At 33.4% G+C, this 18,846-nt stretch overlaps 1 protein-coding gene across 1 annotated transcript; it reads right to left on the reverse strand.

The window, feature by feature from the left end:
• Nucleotides 1-17,234: 17,234 nt before the first annotated feature.
• LOC134234501 (uncharacterized) lies at nt 17,235-18,840 on the reverse strand. Its single transcript, XM_062716579.1, has 5 exons — nt 18,694-18,840; nt 18,391-18,562; nt 18,190-18,290; nt 17,884-18,054; nt 17,235-17,632 (listed from the first exon to the last, which is right to left on the reverse strand). Exons 2-5 carry the CDS (start codon nt 18,413-18,415, stop codon nt 17,588-17,590), a joined length of 342 nt encoding a protein of 113 aa, XP_062572563.1. The 5' UTR covers nt 18,416-18,562; nt 18,694-18,840; the 3' UTR covers nt 17,235-17,587.
• Between the last annotated feature and the right edge of the window lie 6 nt (nt 18,841-18,846).

Consider the following 18,846-nt stretch of genomic DNA (forward strand, 5'->3'; position numbering starts at 1 on the left):
ATTTCGAATATACATCACAAGATTTCGAACATACATCACAAGATTATAGAATATACATCACAAGATTTCGAATATACATCACAAGATATTAAATATACATCACAAGATTTTGAACATACATCACAAGATATTGAATATACATCACAAGATTATAGAATATACATCACAAGATTTCGAATATACATCACAAGATTTCGAACATACATCACAAGATTATAGAATATACATCACAAGATTTCGAATATACATCACAAGATATCGAACATACATCTCAAGATTTCGAATATACATCACAAGATTATCAAACACACATCACAAGATTTCGAATATACATCACAAGATTTCGAACATACATCACAAGATTATAGAATATACATCACAAGTTTAAGAATATACATCACAAGATATTGAATATACATCACAAGATTTTGAACATACATCACAAGATTTTGAATATACATCACAAGATTTCGAACATACATCACAAGATTTTGAATATACATCACAAGATTTTGAATATACATCACAAGATTTCGAACATACATCACAAGATTTTGAATATACATCACAAGATTTTGAATATACATCACAAGATTTCGAACATACATCACAAGATTTTGAATATACATCACAAGATTATCAAATATTGCAACGTTTGACATGCCATAGCCTAAGACCATAAACTTAGAACAGACTAAAGTAAAAATTTCAAACTAATTTAACCTTTGAAAGACTTGTTATAATATGAAACAAAATTTTCAACATATGTTTGAATTTTAATGTTATACAAAGTAGCAATTTTGTAAGTTAATATGTTACACGAAATTAAATTTATTAAAAATCCAATTTTTGACTTCAGTCTATTATCAGTTTATGGTCTTGGGCAGTTTGTTTCTCCATTTTTACTGAGCTGTAGTGACCTTGACCTACTTACATTGTTTTACTTTTCTCTTTTTGTTTATCTGTACTGATGTGTGACGTAGATTGTTGTCTCAGTCTTGTGTCATTGTTGTCCTCTGTGCTCACATTACCATTCTTGGAATTCAGAACCTGATAAATGTTACATTTCAAAACTGTCGCATAATTGAAATGACCATTAGGTCATGCTTTATTACTCGAACATCTGCTGATTATCAGGACGTTTAGCTCATACACTTCTAATTTTATGAATATCCTATTGTATGAAGAAGAGGATAGAAAAGATTCATTTAAGGACTAATAATCCTCTTCTCTTTAATTCACATTTTTTCAAAAAACTTCAAAAACTTCCCAACATTGATTTTTATTAAGAGTAATACCAGCAGGTTAAAATGGTAAACATTTTAAGATTTGAAGCGCTGCTTAATTTTTTTCAGAAATGATTTTTATGTCAGATCATGCTATGAAGAAATTTTAAAACAGACAAAAATTTAAAATATGATTATACGAAAATCATATTTAGTATCATATCTATTAAATCATATAGAAAACAATAAAACGCTGCTTCCTAAGTCATGGTTTAGCTATATTGTATATTGATTGTAAGGAAAAAAAACATCTGTTCTCTTTCTTCTAAATATTTTCATACTAAATAAAAATTCTGTATTTGGTACTTGAAAGATAAAACCGTTATTAAAAACATAGAACTTATTCGACTTAAAGGGATATTAAAACTGGATTTAAATGTTTTTTAAATAAACAAAAAAACATTTGAAAAGTATAGTAAAAATAAATAGGTGATATTTCTATCATTTGTAATATATTTGATCAAATCAAATACTCACAGGTTTTTAAAAAAAGAAACTCTGAAAAAGAAACTATGAGTAGTAGTCGTATTTTTAACTTGGAGAGTTATATTTCTTATCAGAGGGTCTGAGCAGCCCTCATGTCATATCCTGAATGGGACACTGCATTTTGAAATATCCACTCGGGTAAAAAACAAAGGAACCTGAAAGGAGGCATATCGGAGGCTTGTTGATCCTCGACATTTATAATCTTTTGTAATTTAATTAAAAATGGCGCACCTAGTATATGTAGAGTGTTTATTTCTACTTAAGTTTTCGCCTGTATCCATCCCATTTCAGCTCTGAAAACTATAAATGACCTAAACAGGAGTATGCTTAAGGTTTATCTTTAAACTTTGGATTGTTTTGACAAATGCTCAAATGTCTTATTAATTCTTCAGCATTTTGTGATCGTAACCGCTTTTTTTTTTTTAACCTTTATGGCATGTTTTCGGCATTGAAAGGACAACGACAAGTACATTATTATTGCCGTGGAGAACAGCGGTATTATTACAAATAAGTTCGCATGTGTTACTTGTTAGAATTATTATTATTATTATGTTTATTCAGGCAAAGAGTCAAATTCATTACAAATCATAACACAAATTACATTCCAAAATTAATTAGGGATCGCTTAAAAGTTCTAGCACATACATGTAGCTATCACATTAAAACAATATCACTCCAGGTATTATCACAGTTATCATTATCACAGGATTATACAGATCTCAGAACCAGATCTTATCACATACAACACAAATAAACATATTTTTAATCAATCTTTGCCTAGGATAACCCATGAAAGCAATATATAAAACATGCTTATTTCCAATGGGGTCCTAAGATGGTACAAGTTGATTATAATTTAATTGACTAAGACAGCATAGACAAAAATAAAAAATAAAATTGAGGATTACATAATTTTCCTAGCCTGAATAAAATAATTTGAAATATATATACATAATCACAGTTTCAGGTTAATACAAATTATTTTAAAAAGTTTCATTCCCTTGTAAATATATTATATATAAATACATTCTTCCATCCTTAGAGCTTCTTGTGTAAGATGCAACTTGACAGCAGATTTAAAACTAGCTCTATTGGCTATAGTTTTTACTTCCAATGGAAGAGAATTCCAGTTTAAAATGGCTTGATAATAAAAATTTGAATCATTGTATGCTCCAACCCTGGGTACATGATAATTAAAATTGGACGCTCCCCTAGTAGCATTATTATTCCTATCAAAATTCTCATTTAGATAATTTGGTGCTAGGCTATGATTGATGTTAAAAACATGATTTAGTCTTAACTGTTTTACACGATCAGATACACGTAGTGTATTTATTGAATCTAAAATATCGCAATTGATCCTGGCTCTAGGATTCAGATTTAAAATAAATCTTACTGTTTTGTTTTGAAGAACTTGTAACTTATTTTTCAAAGATTTGGACAGACTTTCGTACCATGCTGATGAACAGTAATCAAAATAGCACTGAATTAGTGCAGATGCTAATGTTAATCTGGATCTTTTATTTAACCATTTTCCATTCCTGTATAAGAACTTCAGTCTAGAATTGACCTTGGTCACGATCTCATCTACTATTAAGTTACATTTTAGAAATTTATCAATTGTGATTCCTAGATACTTAACAGAGTCACTGGATTTGATAATATGATCGTGACATTTAACCTCAAATTGACCTTCATTTTTTAATTTGCGACTTGGACCAAAAAGGATAGACTCTGTTTTTCCAAGATGGAGAGATAACTTATTATCTATTAGCCACTCGGAACACTTCTCTAGCACCTTCCCAAGTTTGTTAGAGATAACATTAGGGTCTCTGTGTGAGCATAAAATAGCGCTATCATCAGCATAAAGAATGAGTTTACAATCTGTATCTATACTGATGGACATATCATTAACATAGCATAAAAACAATAAAGGGCCTAAAATGCTCCCTTGGGGAACCCCACAAGTAATTTTCTTTGACTTAGATACAACACCTCTGCAACCCACCACCTGAGACCTGTCAGTTAGATATGACTTAAACCATTGATTATCAATTCCCATAATGTCTAATTTGTTACATAATATTTCATGGTCCACTGTATCAAACGCTTTTTGTAGGTCTAACATTATCATTCCTGTAAATAATCCCTTAGAGTTATTGTCCCTAATATGGTGCAACAAATGTATAAGGCATGTATCAGTAGAATATTTACTCCGAAACCCAGATTGAAACTCATACAACATGTTATTGTTATGTAAAAATTCCTTAAGTTGACAATAGACACTTTTCTCTAAAATCTTTGATACTACACTTAAAATACTCACTGGCCTGTAATTCCCTACTTGGAGTGGGCTACCCTTTTTAAATAAAGGCTTAACCCTAGCCTGTTTCATACTCTCTGGTACACATCAGAACTTATTGATTGATTAATGATTGAAGTTATAGGTGATTTAAGAACCCTTGCTCCTATTTTTAAAAATTTTGCTGATACCTCATCAAGACCAGTACTTTTTGTTGTACTAAGACCACATAGTTCTTCATACACAAAAGTCTCCGACACAGGACTTAAAATAAGAGAATTGTTGTACAAATTTCTGTTTGAATAAAAACCTCTAAAATGATTTGACAAAACATTGTATGTGCCCTTTGCAGTGGGTAGAGCTTCCACCAATTTTGATGCAACTGTAGTAAAAAAGTTATTAAAATGATTAGCAATATCCATGTCATCACCGTAAATCTGGAAATTTTTGCTGTAGATAAATTTTTAGCAAATTTGCGGGTTCATTGCATTCGCAAAAATATTTTTCTTAAAAATAAATTACCAGTAAGAAAATATTAACAAAGCAATGTTAATTCGCAAAATTTTGAAACGTAAAAATTAATCAACACCATTTTGACTCAAATTCGCAAAATAAAATCGACGTAAAAATTTCCAGATTTACGGCATGACTAATATCATCATTAATATTTAAAACAATTTTTTTCTCTTCTTTCTTTTGATTTCTATAACCTAAATCTTTCAAATGTTCCCAAAGTTTTTTAGGATTATCCTTATTTTCTTCAAGTTTTTCTGTTACATACTCTGACCTAGCCTTTTTAATCTTTCTTTGAACCAAATTTCTAACCCTTGAAAAATTTTTCTGATCTTCATCTTTTTTGCTTTTTCTAGAAATGTTCAAAAGCCTATCTCTCTCATTTATAAGTTCTAAGATTTCATGATTCATCCAAGGTTCTGTTCTCTGTTTTAATCTCACTTGTTTTACAGGTGCAAATCTATTAACAATATTCAAAAATACTTCCTTGAATGCATTCCAGTTTGAATCAACACAATCAGATGATATACAAGATGTCCAGTCTACCTTTTCTAGTTCTTCAACAAACAGAGCAGAATCAAAATGTTTCATTGATCTAATCTTTACCGTGTTATGTTCTTTAATTTGACCTTTAGAAATTTTTCTTGTGCAAAAAATTAGATCATGATCACTGAGACCCATTGTGATAGTGCCTGCCTGAACATATTTTTCATCATTGTTTACCAAAATATGATCTATTAGTGAAGAGCCCATTTCAGTGATTCTAGTTGGAATTGAAATCAATTGGCTAAGCCCAAACAAATTTAGAACATGCTTATATCCTTCATATAATGGATTTTTCTTATTTTGCATACAAATATTAAAATCGCCAAGAATAATGTTATCTAAGTCAGATCTTAGACACCCTAGGCACTCCTCAAAATGTCCAAGAAACTGTTGATCCTGGGGTGGTCTGTAAACTGTACCCACTATAAAAGGTTTTGTGTTTGGTAGGTAGATTTCCGCCCAGACAGATTCTGTGTCATCTGAATTGATTTGTTGTTGAGAAAAAGCAAACTTATTGTTGATGAACATACACACACCTCCACCATTTCTATTTTTCTATCTTTGCGAATTACAGAAAAGCCCTCAATATGAATTTCTGAGTCGTTAACTGAAGAGTCTAGCCATGTTTCACATATCCCAATTACTGCTGCTTTCGTTTTTTGTGCTATTATTCTGATTTCAGACATCTTTGGTAGTAATGATCTTATATTTAAGTGTATAAAGTGCATGCCTCTACGCTTAAAGCATTGGAATTTTTCACCATCCATATCTTCAATGCCGTTTGCTAAATCGTTCCTAATAGGTGTATTACTTAAGTGATCATTTTCGGATGGAGAAGGTGATGGAATTTCGAAAGATTGATTTCTCTCTGTCGTAAGCTTCATGCTACCCGTACAAGTATCACAATTAAAAAGATATTGCCTTTTTTCACAGATGTTTAAACTCTGACGAATTTCTGTTTTTAAACATTTCACGTGAGTTTTTTGATGACAACTGGTACACTCGGCAGCTTTGCTGCTAGCTATAACACCTCGAGAACAGATAGGGCACGGATGTTTTGGTGTGCGTGTCTTTGGGCCTGGATTTATATGGACATCCCCACTTCTCAAAAGTGTAAGGCAAGCAAAACATGTTAACGATGGTTTTAATACTATTGGGATATTTGGTACAGAGTGTTCGATTAGGTAGTCTTTCCCAAATTTCCTCTGACTGTTTTTGTTTTTAGTTAATGGTTGACATAAAATTGATGATATAAGTTCATGGTCTGATAAATCTGATAAGATGCATCGTCGAGGTTGATAGGATTCTGGTATATCTGGTTTAAAATCCTTGTGCAAGTTAAAATTTAACAAAAAGCATAAAAAAATAATACTAACAAAAATGCCGTGCTGTCCTGCCATCCCGATCCCGACCAGATGCCCAGTATGTCCAAAATCCTTAAATATTCATTGCACGTTCCCAGTTGTCAACAATTATTTTATAAATAAATCCTAAATGCTATAAATGAAAGAAGCAAAAAAGCTGTACTTTACATGAAAAATAAAGTTTTATTCTGAATATATGGATGCTGACTCCTCCATGTCACCTGATCCCACCTCTGATGTTTTGGAGGTCCGTGTTGCTCTACTCCTATTTTGTTATGTTTAATGGACTTTTGATATATAGTAAGATGTGAAACTAGTATGCAATTAGGATTTAAGCAGTTGCTGAAGACAGAAAAAACCTGCTCTAAACAGACAAGTTGATGATTAATTTTTCATACCGGTATTGAAGACACTACACTATTTACTGCTTGGAAGTCTGTTTGAAATTTTTTTTCTTCCATCTGCAAAGAAACACAAATCATATAAGAAATAGAAATAAAACCTTTTCAGTATACTTTAATTATTATGGTAAATTTTTGGTCTATGTATCTAGAAAAAACATCGTTAGATGAAGAGGGATTCAAAGTTAAGGCAGTCAGATTTAGAATAAAAAAGCCTTACTATTTATATGAAATTACTCTGTCAACACATACAGAACAGCTACAGGTTTTAATGCTAAAAGGGGTGCTTACAACAATAGAATGTACGCTGACTTTAAACGAGATTGTTAAATCTATGTAATATTAACTTATCTGCCAATAGTTTATATCGATTAAAAATGATCTTACTAGGATATGCTCTTGGGTAGCAAATAAAGTTTATGTCATATGAAGGTACATGTAATTGTGGAATAATTAAGCAAGGAAAGATCATGATAAAAAATGCTTGAGGTCATCTCGTTTGTCACATAGTTAAGTTTATTTGGCCATCTTTAATCAGTAAAACATCAAAATACGAAATAGAAGTAGCATTTTCATTTCAAAGGTTTATTATCCTGGGTAACCAAATTTTTACTCGTTCATGGGACGCTATTTTGTGGATAATGTTTTCATCAAGAAGGTTTGGTAATGACGATAAATGCCAGGTACCATTCATCGAGACGTAAATTCGTAAGAACACCCTAAGAAATCCACTCATATAACTAATATTTGACCCAAGGAACGAAGATGATTTCATTGGCAAATAAATTTTCATTTGAATATAAATAAACATTAAAAAAATTAATATAGTATTATTAGATTGACGTTGTGTACGTCCGCGTTTGTACGGTAAGACTAGGCTTGGTTTTTCTTTCTAGAATGTACAAGTATGTAAATAAATTACTTTGGTAAATTATTAGACAATTATTATCTGGGCAGTAAAATTATTGAACCAGCACTGGTGTTCTTACCTTCTCAGTAGCCTGTGTAATGAGATTCGCTTTATTTTCTAACTGGCTTTCCTTCTGCATACATTTCTCTTCTTTTATCTAACAAAAATGCAGCAAAGGATCAAAATATAAATATAATTTAATATATATTATAAGATATGAAGATGACGAACAGATATTAAAAAAGTCATTGAAATAATGCAAATTTTGAAATGGGCAAAGAAGGACTTAAAAACATCAGAGGCGCAATCGGGTGCCATGGAGGAAATGGCGACTCCTTTCGACCCGTCATTATCGATCATCTCCTTGTCCTGATCGGTCAAACAAAAAGCCGTAGACAATACAGTATAAAGATAATGACCTTAAATGAAAAACATCAGTCAACATTCGATTTAATGCATATTTGATAAATTGTATTTATTTATTTACCCAGACTTGCATTATTTCGATGATATCGGTCATGGAACTTGTCCAAAAATCAACCTGTTTTTCATATCTTACATCGTGCAACAACTTTCCAATTATTGAATTTGATTCATGTTTTAAGCCAGATGCTATATGGCATTCACAATTTTGAAAGAGGCACCATTGATCATCATAACAATACACTTAGCAGTTGCTTAGCTTGGTTACTGAATACCCATACGCAGGGTAGGGGAACAAAAATGCATTCCAACTAATCAGTAATATTCAGCAATAAACAGTAGTGCTCCTAACACTGTGACAAAAACCCCTGACCCTAGGTCCACACATTGCACAAATTTTAAAAAGGCACCCTTAAAATTTCCTATAAAAAAATAAATAAATGTTTTATAAATACAAAGGAGCAGATTTCAAACAATTAATTCATTTTCAGTATATAAGTATACTCCACCCCCACCCCCCCCCCCAACACTGACCCTGGGGCCTTGAAATTCACAATTCTGCAAGATTAGGGCCCTTGCTCATCATAACTATATAGGTAGTTCATCTGCTTCATACCCAGAGACAGAGAAGAAAATTTTCAAAGATTTAATGTATTTTCACTATATAATCAATAGAGCCCCACCCTAACACCAGAACCCCTGACCCTGGGACCAAAAAATTCACAATTTTGATTGAGGCACTCTTGTTCATTATAACTATGCACTTAGTTAGTTTATTTAATACCCAGGAGCAGAGAAGAAAATTTAAAGAATTCATGTATTTTCACTATATAATCAATAGAGCCCCCCCCCCCCCCCTAACACTAGAAGCCTTGACCCTAGGGTCATAAAATTCACAATTTTGGTTGAGGCACTCTTGCTCATCATAACTATGCACTTAGTTAGTTTATTTAATACCTAGGAGCAGTGAAGAAGATTTTTAAAGAATTCATGTATTTTCACTATATAATCAATAGAGCCCCCCCCCCCCCCAACACCAGAACCCTTGACCCTGGGGCCATAAAATTCACAATTTTGGTAGAGACACTCTTGCTCATCATAACTATGCACTTAGTTAGTTTATTTAATACCTATGAGCAGAGAAGAAGATTTTCAAAGAATTCATGTATTTTTACTATATAATCAAGCCCCCCCCCCCCCACCAGAACCCTTGACCCCCATAAAATTCCAACACACTCTTGCTCATCATAACTATGCACACTAGGAGCAGAGAAGAAGATTTTCAAAGAATTCATGTATTTTCACTATATAATCAATACAGCCCCCCCCCCCACCAGAACCCTTGACCCTGGGGCCATAAAATTCACAATTTTGGTAGAGACACTCTTGCTCATCATAACTATGCACTTAGTTAGTTTATTTAATACCTAGGAGCAGAGAAGAAGATTTTCAAAGAATTCATGTATTTTCACTAGAGCCCCCCCCAACACCAGAACCCTTGACCCTGGGGCCATAAAATTCACAATTTTGGTAGAGGCATTCTTGCTCATCATAACTATGCACTTAGTTTATTTAATACCCAGGGGCAGAGAAGAAGATTTTCAAAGAATTCATGTTTTTCCACTATATATAATCAATAGAGCCCCACCCTAACACCAGAACCCCTGAACCTGGGGCCATAAAATTCACAATTTTGGTAGAGGCACTCATTCTCATCATAACTATGTACTTAGTTGGTTTATTTAATACCCAGGAGCAGAGAAGAAGATTTTCAAAGAAATAATGCATTTTCACTATATACTTAATATTTAGCCCCGCCCTAGCACTAGAACCCCTGACCCCAGGGCCATGAATTTCACAATTTTGGTAGAGGACTCAATGCTGATTACAATCATGCAAACAGTTTGACTGCTTGATGTCCAGGAGTAAAGAAGAAGATTTTTAAAGATTGCATTAATTTGAATGGTTTTGGCCCCACCCCTCAGGCCCCAGGGGGGCAGGGATCTTGAAATTCAAAATTTTTGTTCCCCTTCACCCATAGATGCTTTGTGCCAAATTTGGTTGAAATTGGTTCAATGGTTGCAGAGAAGAAGCTGAAAATGTTCAAATGTTAACACACGACGCACGACACACAACACACGACGCACGATTATATTTCATTTCGTATATTATAATCGAAACCAACTACAGATGTGGGCGCACGACCAAAACTTGTTTCAAAATAATTATAAATTTTATTTTAAAAAATGTCAAAATTGTATTTATTTAAATTAACGTCTACTTAAGAAGAGGGCAATACTTCCTTTCGTCTTCAATTCAACATTTAGACATAGCGACGACGCATTATCAATTAACATAGTTTCTTTAAATCATATGTCGATTTGATATATCCTAGTGAACGGGAAACAAAGAGTTTACAAGCTCAAATGTCCATGAAACAATACAAAACAGAAGCAGAGTAAACACGGACCTCTGAAACATCAAAGGTGGGATCAGATGTCAAGGAGGAGTTAGCATCCCCTTTTGGAAAATGTGAAATTATAAAAATTCACCGAAATCAACAAAATCAAATCTTCGACATTATAACTCTATATACAACCTTTTCCAACGAAAAATTAAAATCCAGGCTTTTTAATATCATTGACTGCTGCTTTTTCAATAAAAATGGAACTTGTAAATCAAATAACATTTATTTCTTTTTTATTTAAAAACCATCCTTATTGTGCACAGGTATACTCTGAAGTTAATAATGAATGATGCTTCAGTGTCTGATTGACAATATCTGTTGACCATGGCATTCCCAAGATTACAAATTATGCTCTATTATTAGCAGACTTATTGTATATTGTCAGCAAATTAAATGTATCATTGACTCAAATGCTGACTGAAGTTTTTCAAACTAATTGTTAGTCCATTATTTATACAATGAATTGATCACAAGTATATGAGTTTATCATTGAAAGTAAACCAGTTCGCTACTTCAACCGTCGACACAAATGCTAATCGTTACAGGCCATTACTTCAGATGTTTCTCGATCATGACAAGGAGCACACAGAGGGTGTGACCGGTTGGCGGAGCATGTCCACTCCTCCATGGCACCTGATCCCACCTCTGATATTTTGGAGTTCTGTGTTTGCTCTACTCCTATTTTGTATTGTTTTATGGATCTTTGAACATGAATATTATTAGTTATCTCCATATGCTTCATTGTTTTAAATTTTTTGCATGGTCTTTTACTAAAACAAGCACCTGGTCGTATATGGGAGGAGGATTAGCTCAGTCTTAGAATGCTTGCCAAACATTGTTGCATAGAGAAATGAATATTCTACTCTTGAAAATGATGGACAATAGCTAGTTTGTGTACCTCCTTTGCAGTCTGTGTAAATATATCCATTTTATTCTCTGCTTCGGATTCTGTTTGCAGACCTTTCTCTTGCGTCATCTAACAATGAAGTGAAAAATACTAAAATAAAAGAACAAAACAAGTTTTGTTGAATTTTAGTAACTTACTTTGAACTACAACAATTGCATCTGGCTATGAAGAAATCCTGCTAAAAATATCTTAGTTAAGGTTTCGTCAAAGGTCAACATGTCTAAAAAATTATTTTCTACAATTGCTCCAAAAACTGTGTGTGATATAAAGTCAAAACGTTTACAGTTTTTAAATATATCACTGATTAAAAGATAGAAAGTATTGCTTGATAACAAATATTTTTGAAAAGATATTTTTTGAGAAAAATTGTATCAGAAAATGTGCATATTTAAAAAAAATGCACCTGCTTAAGCTTAATTCTGTCCTTTTTGCAGATCTGTAGCTCTCCAAAAAATATATATTAATTGACAGACCGGAGAGCTACAGTGCCACCACTGAAAAAACTGTATTATTGTGCACAAAAATGTGCGCACGGTTCTGGATTAATTCTTCCAAATTCTTACCTCTTTTGCAAGAAAGCTAGATTCTAAAAGATTCCTTACACCTCTATCAAGCACTTTCGTAGTTTACATCTGTACGAAGCGCGTTGGAACGAAGAAAAGAAGATATTTTCATACGCCACCATTCCGCCAAAAATATAGTCCTTTCTAGTTTTCAAACGCAGGTTACCATTTCTATTTAAAGTTGTACGTTTCTGATGAGGAAAGAAAAATATGGTCTTTTAAATTCCTTACACCTCAAGATATAAGACATATAAGCAAATATACTTTGAATGTTTCATCTAGTCAGAAACCAGAGAAGAATCCTACCTTAAATCATGGAAAACTCCTACAAGTCTGTTTTTGCTTTAGTTGGAAGTTTTAACGAAAAATGTCAACAAAACCCATTGTTACAGGAAATAAGGAACAAAAAATAATTTCTTTATATTGACCTGCAATAATTTCTTATATTGACCTGGAAGGTTACATGATTCTTTATATTGACCTGCAATGATTTCTTATATACCTGGAAGATTCGTGCAGGTCAATATAATGTAGTATTTTTCTAACATTGTTGTATCTTAGCCAATCAGAGAGAGAGAAATTATTCAATCATATAATAACACAGAGAATCCTTTCAAGATAAATACATATTTGCAGCTTAAAACATTTAGCTTAAGCTTCCTTAGTTTTCTGCATTGAAGATTATATCCGATTTCGTATATTATAACCAAAACTAACCATAAATTTTGGCAGGCGGCCAAAACTTGCTTCAAAAAATGATAAATTTTTACTCAAAAAATGTAATATTATTTATCTAAATAAACTTCTACATAAGAAGGTGGCGATCCTTCCTGCTGTCTTCAAGTCTACATTTAGATATAGCGACGACGCATTATGAAACTCGAAAATTTACTTACCTTGTCATTGGTCATTTGCAAAATTATTTTGTTAAAACATTCTGATTTTACAGACAAGTAGTCTGAAGTCGACATCAAAAAAGATGCTTGGATTTTTGATTTACAATATCTATGTTGTTTTTTTAGACCATGTCTTCCTACAATCTATTGGAATTCCATGGGTACCAACTGCGCCCCGTTATTAGCAGACCTTTTTTTGCTTTCATATGAAGCAGAATTCGTGCAAAATTGTATGCGTGAAACGAAGAAAACACTTGCTGTGGTCTTCAACTCGAAATTTCGATATATCGACGACGAATTGTCAATTAACAGTCATGGTAAAAAGAAGGTACGTTAGGCACCAAAATCCGCCTAGTCCCAAAATCTGGTGATAATATTTAAATATTTTGTCTTGGATACCCCTGTTCTAAATCAATTTATTTTTTGAAAATATCTCAAACCGTTTTCTATACACAACTCACTAAAAATGCAATGTTTTCTTAAGAAAATAACACTGACGACGTCATGACGTTCACATGGCGTTATCAAATTTCAACGTAATGATTCCGGTACAGCGTTAAGAATTGTACATTTCTCAACCTAAAAATTTATATTCTTTTATATAATTCATATTTAAGTCTATTTCACTGTTTTTTTTATTTAATCTGTTCTAAACCTTTAGGAGATAATTTTCCGAGAAAACTATTTCACCTTGAGAAAGTGTATTAATTGTAAGAATTTTTCCCCTCTCCATTTCCCCAAAATTCATGATATTAATTTAAATACTAAATTAAATTTTGAAAAACCAGTATACCATACAATCATGCTTACCTTTATTTACTTATTTGGTATATACATGTACGAAAATATAATACATAATTATATGTATACACGCTTGAAGCGCAAGATGTGCTTTTACTGCGTACAAAATCTTGACTGCAACATAATTATCACAGTGTTTTATGCCAGTATTTTCCTTGATTTTTTTTCCTACTAAAGATTTATTTTTGATTAAGCTAAGACATTATCTATGCATTACTCTGTTTCGGTTTTATTACTACAGTATAGTACTTTTTTATAGTATATAATCATTATTGATATGAAGCTTAATAAGGTTACATATTTTCAAAAATAAAGAACCGACAAAAATATTTATGTTACGTGTCTGAAAGAGAAAATATTATCAACAATGACAGCTATGTCAACCCCTGTCCTTTTGACAATCACGCATACTCTGTATTTAGTCTTGTGGTAGTCGGGTCGGTTATTATGCTTCTATGATAATGTACATTGCACATGTATAATTGTAACGTGAAGCGGTCACCCATCCAAGGGTTAAACAGGCTCGCTATTGCTGAAAACCTCGACTAACTAGCGAGGCAGTTTAAGTTACATTCTGTATTACTGTCCGCTACCCCCCCCCCCCCCCGCTTACGGAAGCTTCGACCGTAGCATGAGCTCTCTGAGTGACTGGACCTCTAGATTAGGCAAATAAAGTCGTCCACGAATTCAAAGTCCGTACCTGGACACAAAGTCCTCCTCCTAGAGCTTCTGATGCTAGCTCTAAGACTTCCTGATGCAGAAGCGCCAAACGGCGGAGTCACAACGCTGCCATCAATTTTGTGAATTTCCGCGATTTTTAATAGATACGGTAAGCACTTTATACGCCCCCCTTTTTCCCAAAGATATACTTAGCATAGACATTGAACATTGCTTCGTAGGTTTAGCCCCCCTCCCCACTTTCAACAGACACGTCGCAGTATAGGTTAAAAATGGGTGAAAGTGGTGGTGTTGGAAAAAAAATTTGGTTCTGAGTTCGCCCCCCCCTTTCCCCCACGAAATAAGAATTTCATGTTTGGGAAATGGACATTCCCCCTTTTTTTGCTTGTCAGGTTTTTTTGAAGGTATAATTTTTTTTTTACACTTAGCCCCCCCCCCCCCCACTTTCAATTTGTTTCCGACGCCAATGCACTTATCATCAAACGGTTGCTAAAATTACCTGCATTTACATGTATTTCCCTCCTTATACCGTATAGCGGGTTATTTTAGCGGGGTGCCAATTTTGGCTTATTTTCGGCGTTTTGGTAGCCTGCTAAAATTGTAATCGCTAAAATAGTCAGGATTCTTTTAAGTGTCTATCTACAAAGAGCTGAAACCCTACGTCCGCTAAAATAAATTACGCCAAAAATATTCCCATACCTTCGAGTAGGAAAAACGCCAAATTTTACACCCGCCAATAAAACCCGCTATACGGTATGTGTACAAATGCATACACGTACGAGACATAATATACGATGAATTTATTTTTAGAAAGTTCAATAATTTAAAGAATGTCGATGTGTCTTACCGATCGATAAAACCGATGTATAAGAGATTGCTGTAATTGAAACAAAATAATAAACATCTCAAAAATGTGAAATGACTTAAGACAGTGGTGATCAAGGAGAAACAGATTTTATTTAGCTCTTGATATTTTGATAATTGTTGAAAACTGATTAAAATATACATTAAGTGCAACAATTTAGGATAGGCAAGATTTCCTTTGACTTTACATGTTATGAAGGTTTTTATATCGTCTCTGAGCTCAATATCCTAACGAATATGAATACAGGATACTTGTGTGGAGACGTTGTTGTATGAAAATTGTGATCAATTAAAACATGACACAAAACTCGGACCTATAGAAAATCTAGAGGTGGGATCATCTAACAATCAAGCTCTGTCATAAACGTGATGACTTAAATTTTTTTATCGTCAACTTCCCTTACTTATGCAGCAATATACTTTAATCACCTGCATATGGAGTTTATATATCTCAGTTGAGCATGCTCTATGTATGTACAATTTCTGAAACGAGGTAAATTATTGACAAACATGTTGATGAAACAAGAATATCAGCAATTTCGTTTGAAGTCGTCATTTCGTAAGTTCTATGGTCGAAATAATGACATTGTCAGCAAATACGATTTATTATTGAGTCAAATGCTGACTGATGTTTTATACAATTATTTATACACTGAAATGACGTCCAATTTTTCCGTTATTTCCCGATCATGTCAAGGTGCACACGGCAGCTGTGACCGGTCGACAAGGGAAGCTCACTTCTCCATGGCACCTGACTCCACCTCTTACGTTTTGGAGATCCGTGTTTGCTCTGCTCATATTTTGTATTGTTTTATGGACTTTGATATTCAATAATGTTCGTTATCTCTATATCCTTCATCATTGACAACTCCTTTTTCAATAAAAATCGAACTCGTAAATGAAATAACCTTTATTAACAAAAAAACATTTTAGTTGTACAGATGCGTACTCTGAAGCTGATATTTTTAAGATGCTTCAGTTTCTGATTGACAATATCTATGTTGTTTTTAAAGACCAAGTCCTCCAACAATCTTTCGGATTTTTTATGGGCACAATTTGCGCTCCGTTAATAGGAATCCTATTTTTGTGTTCATATGAAGCAGAATTTGTTTATAATCTTTAAAAGAAGAAAACACTTGCTATAGCCTTTAATTATACATTAAGATATACCGACGGCGTATTGTCAATTAACAATGGTATAATTTCAATTCTTATTTTGAAACGATATATCCTGGTGAGCTTGAGATACAGGTGCCACAGAGTCTTACACATCTGTTTCATATTGGTATATTTTACTTAAAAAAGGACGTTAATGGTTATTTAGCTTAATGGTAAACATGGTGAACCAACTTTTCAATGGCCAGCTTCTCTTACGTATGCAGCAATATACCTTCATCACCTGCGTTCGGGTTTTATATCTCCCAGTTCATTGAATACATAAGAGCATGCTCTACGCAAGAATATCTAAAACGAGGTAAGTTATTGACAAAAAAACTTTACAAGTACTAGCGTAAAAGCATTCCCGTTTAAAGTAATCATTTCGTAAGTTTTACAGTCGATACAAATGTTAATCATTATGCGCCATTATTCCTGGTGTGACTGGTCGGCATGGGATGCTCACTCCTCCATGGCACCTGAACCCTCCTCTGATGTTTTATAGGCCCGCCTTTCCGTTTTTTATACTAAGTGTTAGTTCATTATTTATACACTGAATTGACGACGGATTTTTTCGTTATTTCCCGATCACGGCAAGGAGCATACGGCATGTGTGACCGGTGGGCAGGGAATGCTCACCTCCATGGCACCTGATTCCATCTCTGATGTTTTGGAGGTCCGTGTTTGCTCTGGTCCTATTTTGTATTGATTAAAATGATCTTTTGTTCGTTTGTTTATATCTCCATATATATTTCAATCAAGGCATCCATTAAACTAGTTTTAGAGTTCAATATAACAAATATTTCTTTTTATCAACAGGAATCCAAGAATGAATATCTCTGTTAAATGGTAAACTCTCTTTCTTTTAATAAAAAGACAATGTTTCAGTTTTAGTTTTATTAGACATTTGTCGTAGTTTTTTTTACAAACATTAGAGATGTTTAGAAAATTCTCATTCTAAACGGTTTGACAGGTATCAGGATTGATACAGATTGCTCAGTATGTGATTGTGTTGTCTCCGGGACTCATCCTTTATTTTGTTCCTCCATCTCTTTTATTATAGTAATTGCCTGAATTAGAATAAGAATACATTTTCATTCTTTCAAGGGATAATTAAGTACCATCTAGCATGTTTTACCTCTTTTATTTAAAGCTTTAGTGATAGTGAAATTCTATTCTGAGATATTTTCTACTAAACTAACATGTGAGTTATGAAATTGTAGAACTAATTTGCATAAAATTTTTAAAAATGAACACTATATCAGATAAAGAATGGCATGAACATGTAATTCTATTTATCAAAACTCAAAATAATACCTACCCACTCATAAAGTTTGGCGGCTGCGGCGCTAGATTTGCGGGCCTTGGCACTGTCCATACTCTTCAGTACATCTTTAGCCCTGGTCAGGGAATCAGCCGACACATGCTTCACGTCAAATTCACTCAGAGTGACCTCTATCTTACGCAGAAGTCTCTTCTGACTTTTCCATTCCTAGATAAGAAAGAATAAAACATGAAAAAGCACATCTTTACAATTTATAGTATAAAAGTATCCTAAATTTTAAAAGTAAAAACTTTCAAAACGTATCAAAGATTACAAGATTAAGGAAGTACAAGTATAATTTACGAGAATATCCTTTTCGTCTTTTCCAAGAATAATATATGTAGCATGCATTATGACTAAAACCGAATCCGGCGGGTCGTGGTAGGTTCGCAGTTCTTCTAAAGCTGAAAAGAATTAAATGTAAGGGGCATTAGAGAATGTCACAGACTGGTGTAGGGATTACTGATTGTCGATAAACAGGCTTTCTCTTCATGTATCATTCACCTTTCCTGAGTGATATGTGATGCATTTTCCTTTCAGCTTTGGCAACCTCCCCAAAGTCTTTTCCGCCACATTTCTGGAACTCTTCTTTGGCTTTCTGAACTTCTGTCGGTTTAGCATTTTCAGACTTTAGTAACTTCAGAAGACGCTCTCTTGCTTTTCGTTGACTTTGGGTCTGTTATAATGAAAAGTGAATCTTTAGCAAGAAAAAGGGTTTAAAAAGTCATTGTAAGCTAGTTTAAGAGGTAGTTACCCTTTGATGTCCTAAAACAATTTTAATTCAAGAGAAAGTGAATATTTACTAACCTCTGTTCTCTCCAGTAGGTAATTACAAACGTTGATAAATTCTGAGGCATTGGGGTCCCGAATATAAATCTTCAAAACAAACTCCCCTTGTTCATGAAGTGGAGGGTGCACAGATACATTAACGTTGTGGCCCTTTTTCTCAGTGTTGACGGA

This window comes from Saccostrea cucullata, unplaced genomic scaffold (genome assembly GCF_032062105.1).
Source record: "Saccostrea cucullata isolate Sc308-1 unplaced genomic scaffold, CSIRO_AGI_Scuc_v1 ctg3624, whole genome shotgun sequence".
Lineage (NCBI taxonomy): Eukaryota > Metazoa > Mollusca > Bivalvia > Ostreida > Ostreidae > Saccostrea > Saccostrea cuccullata.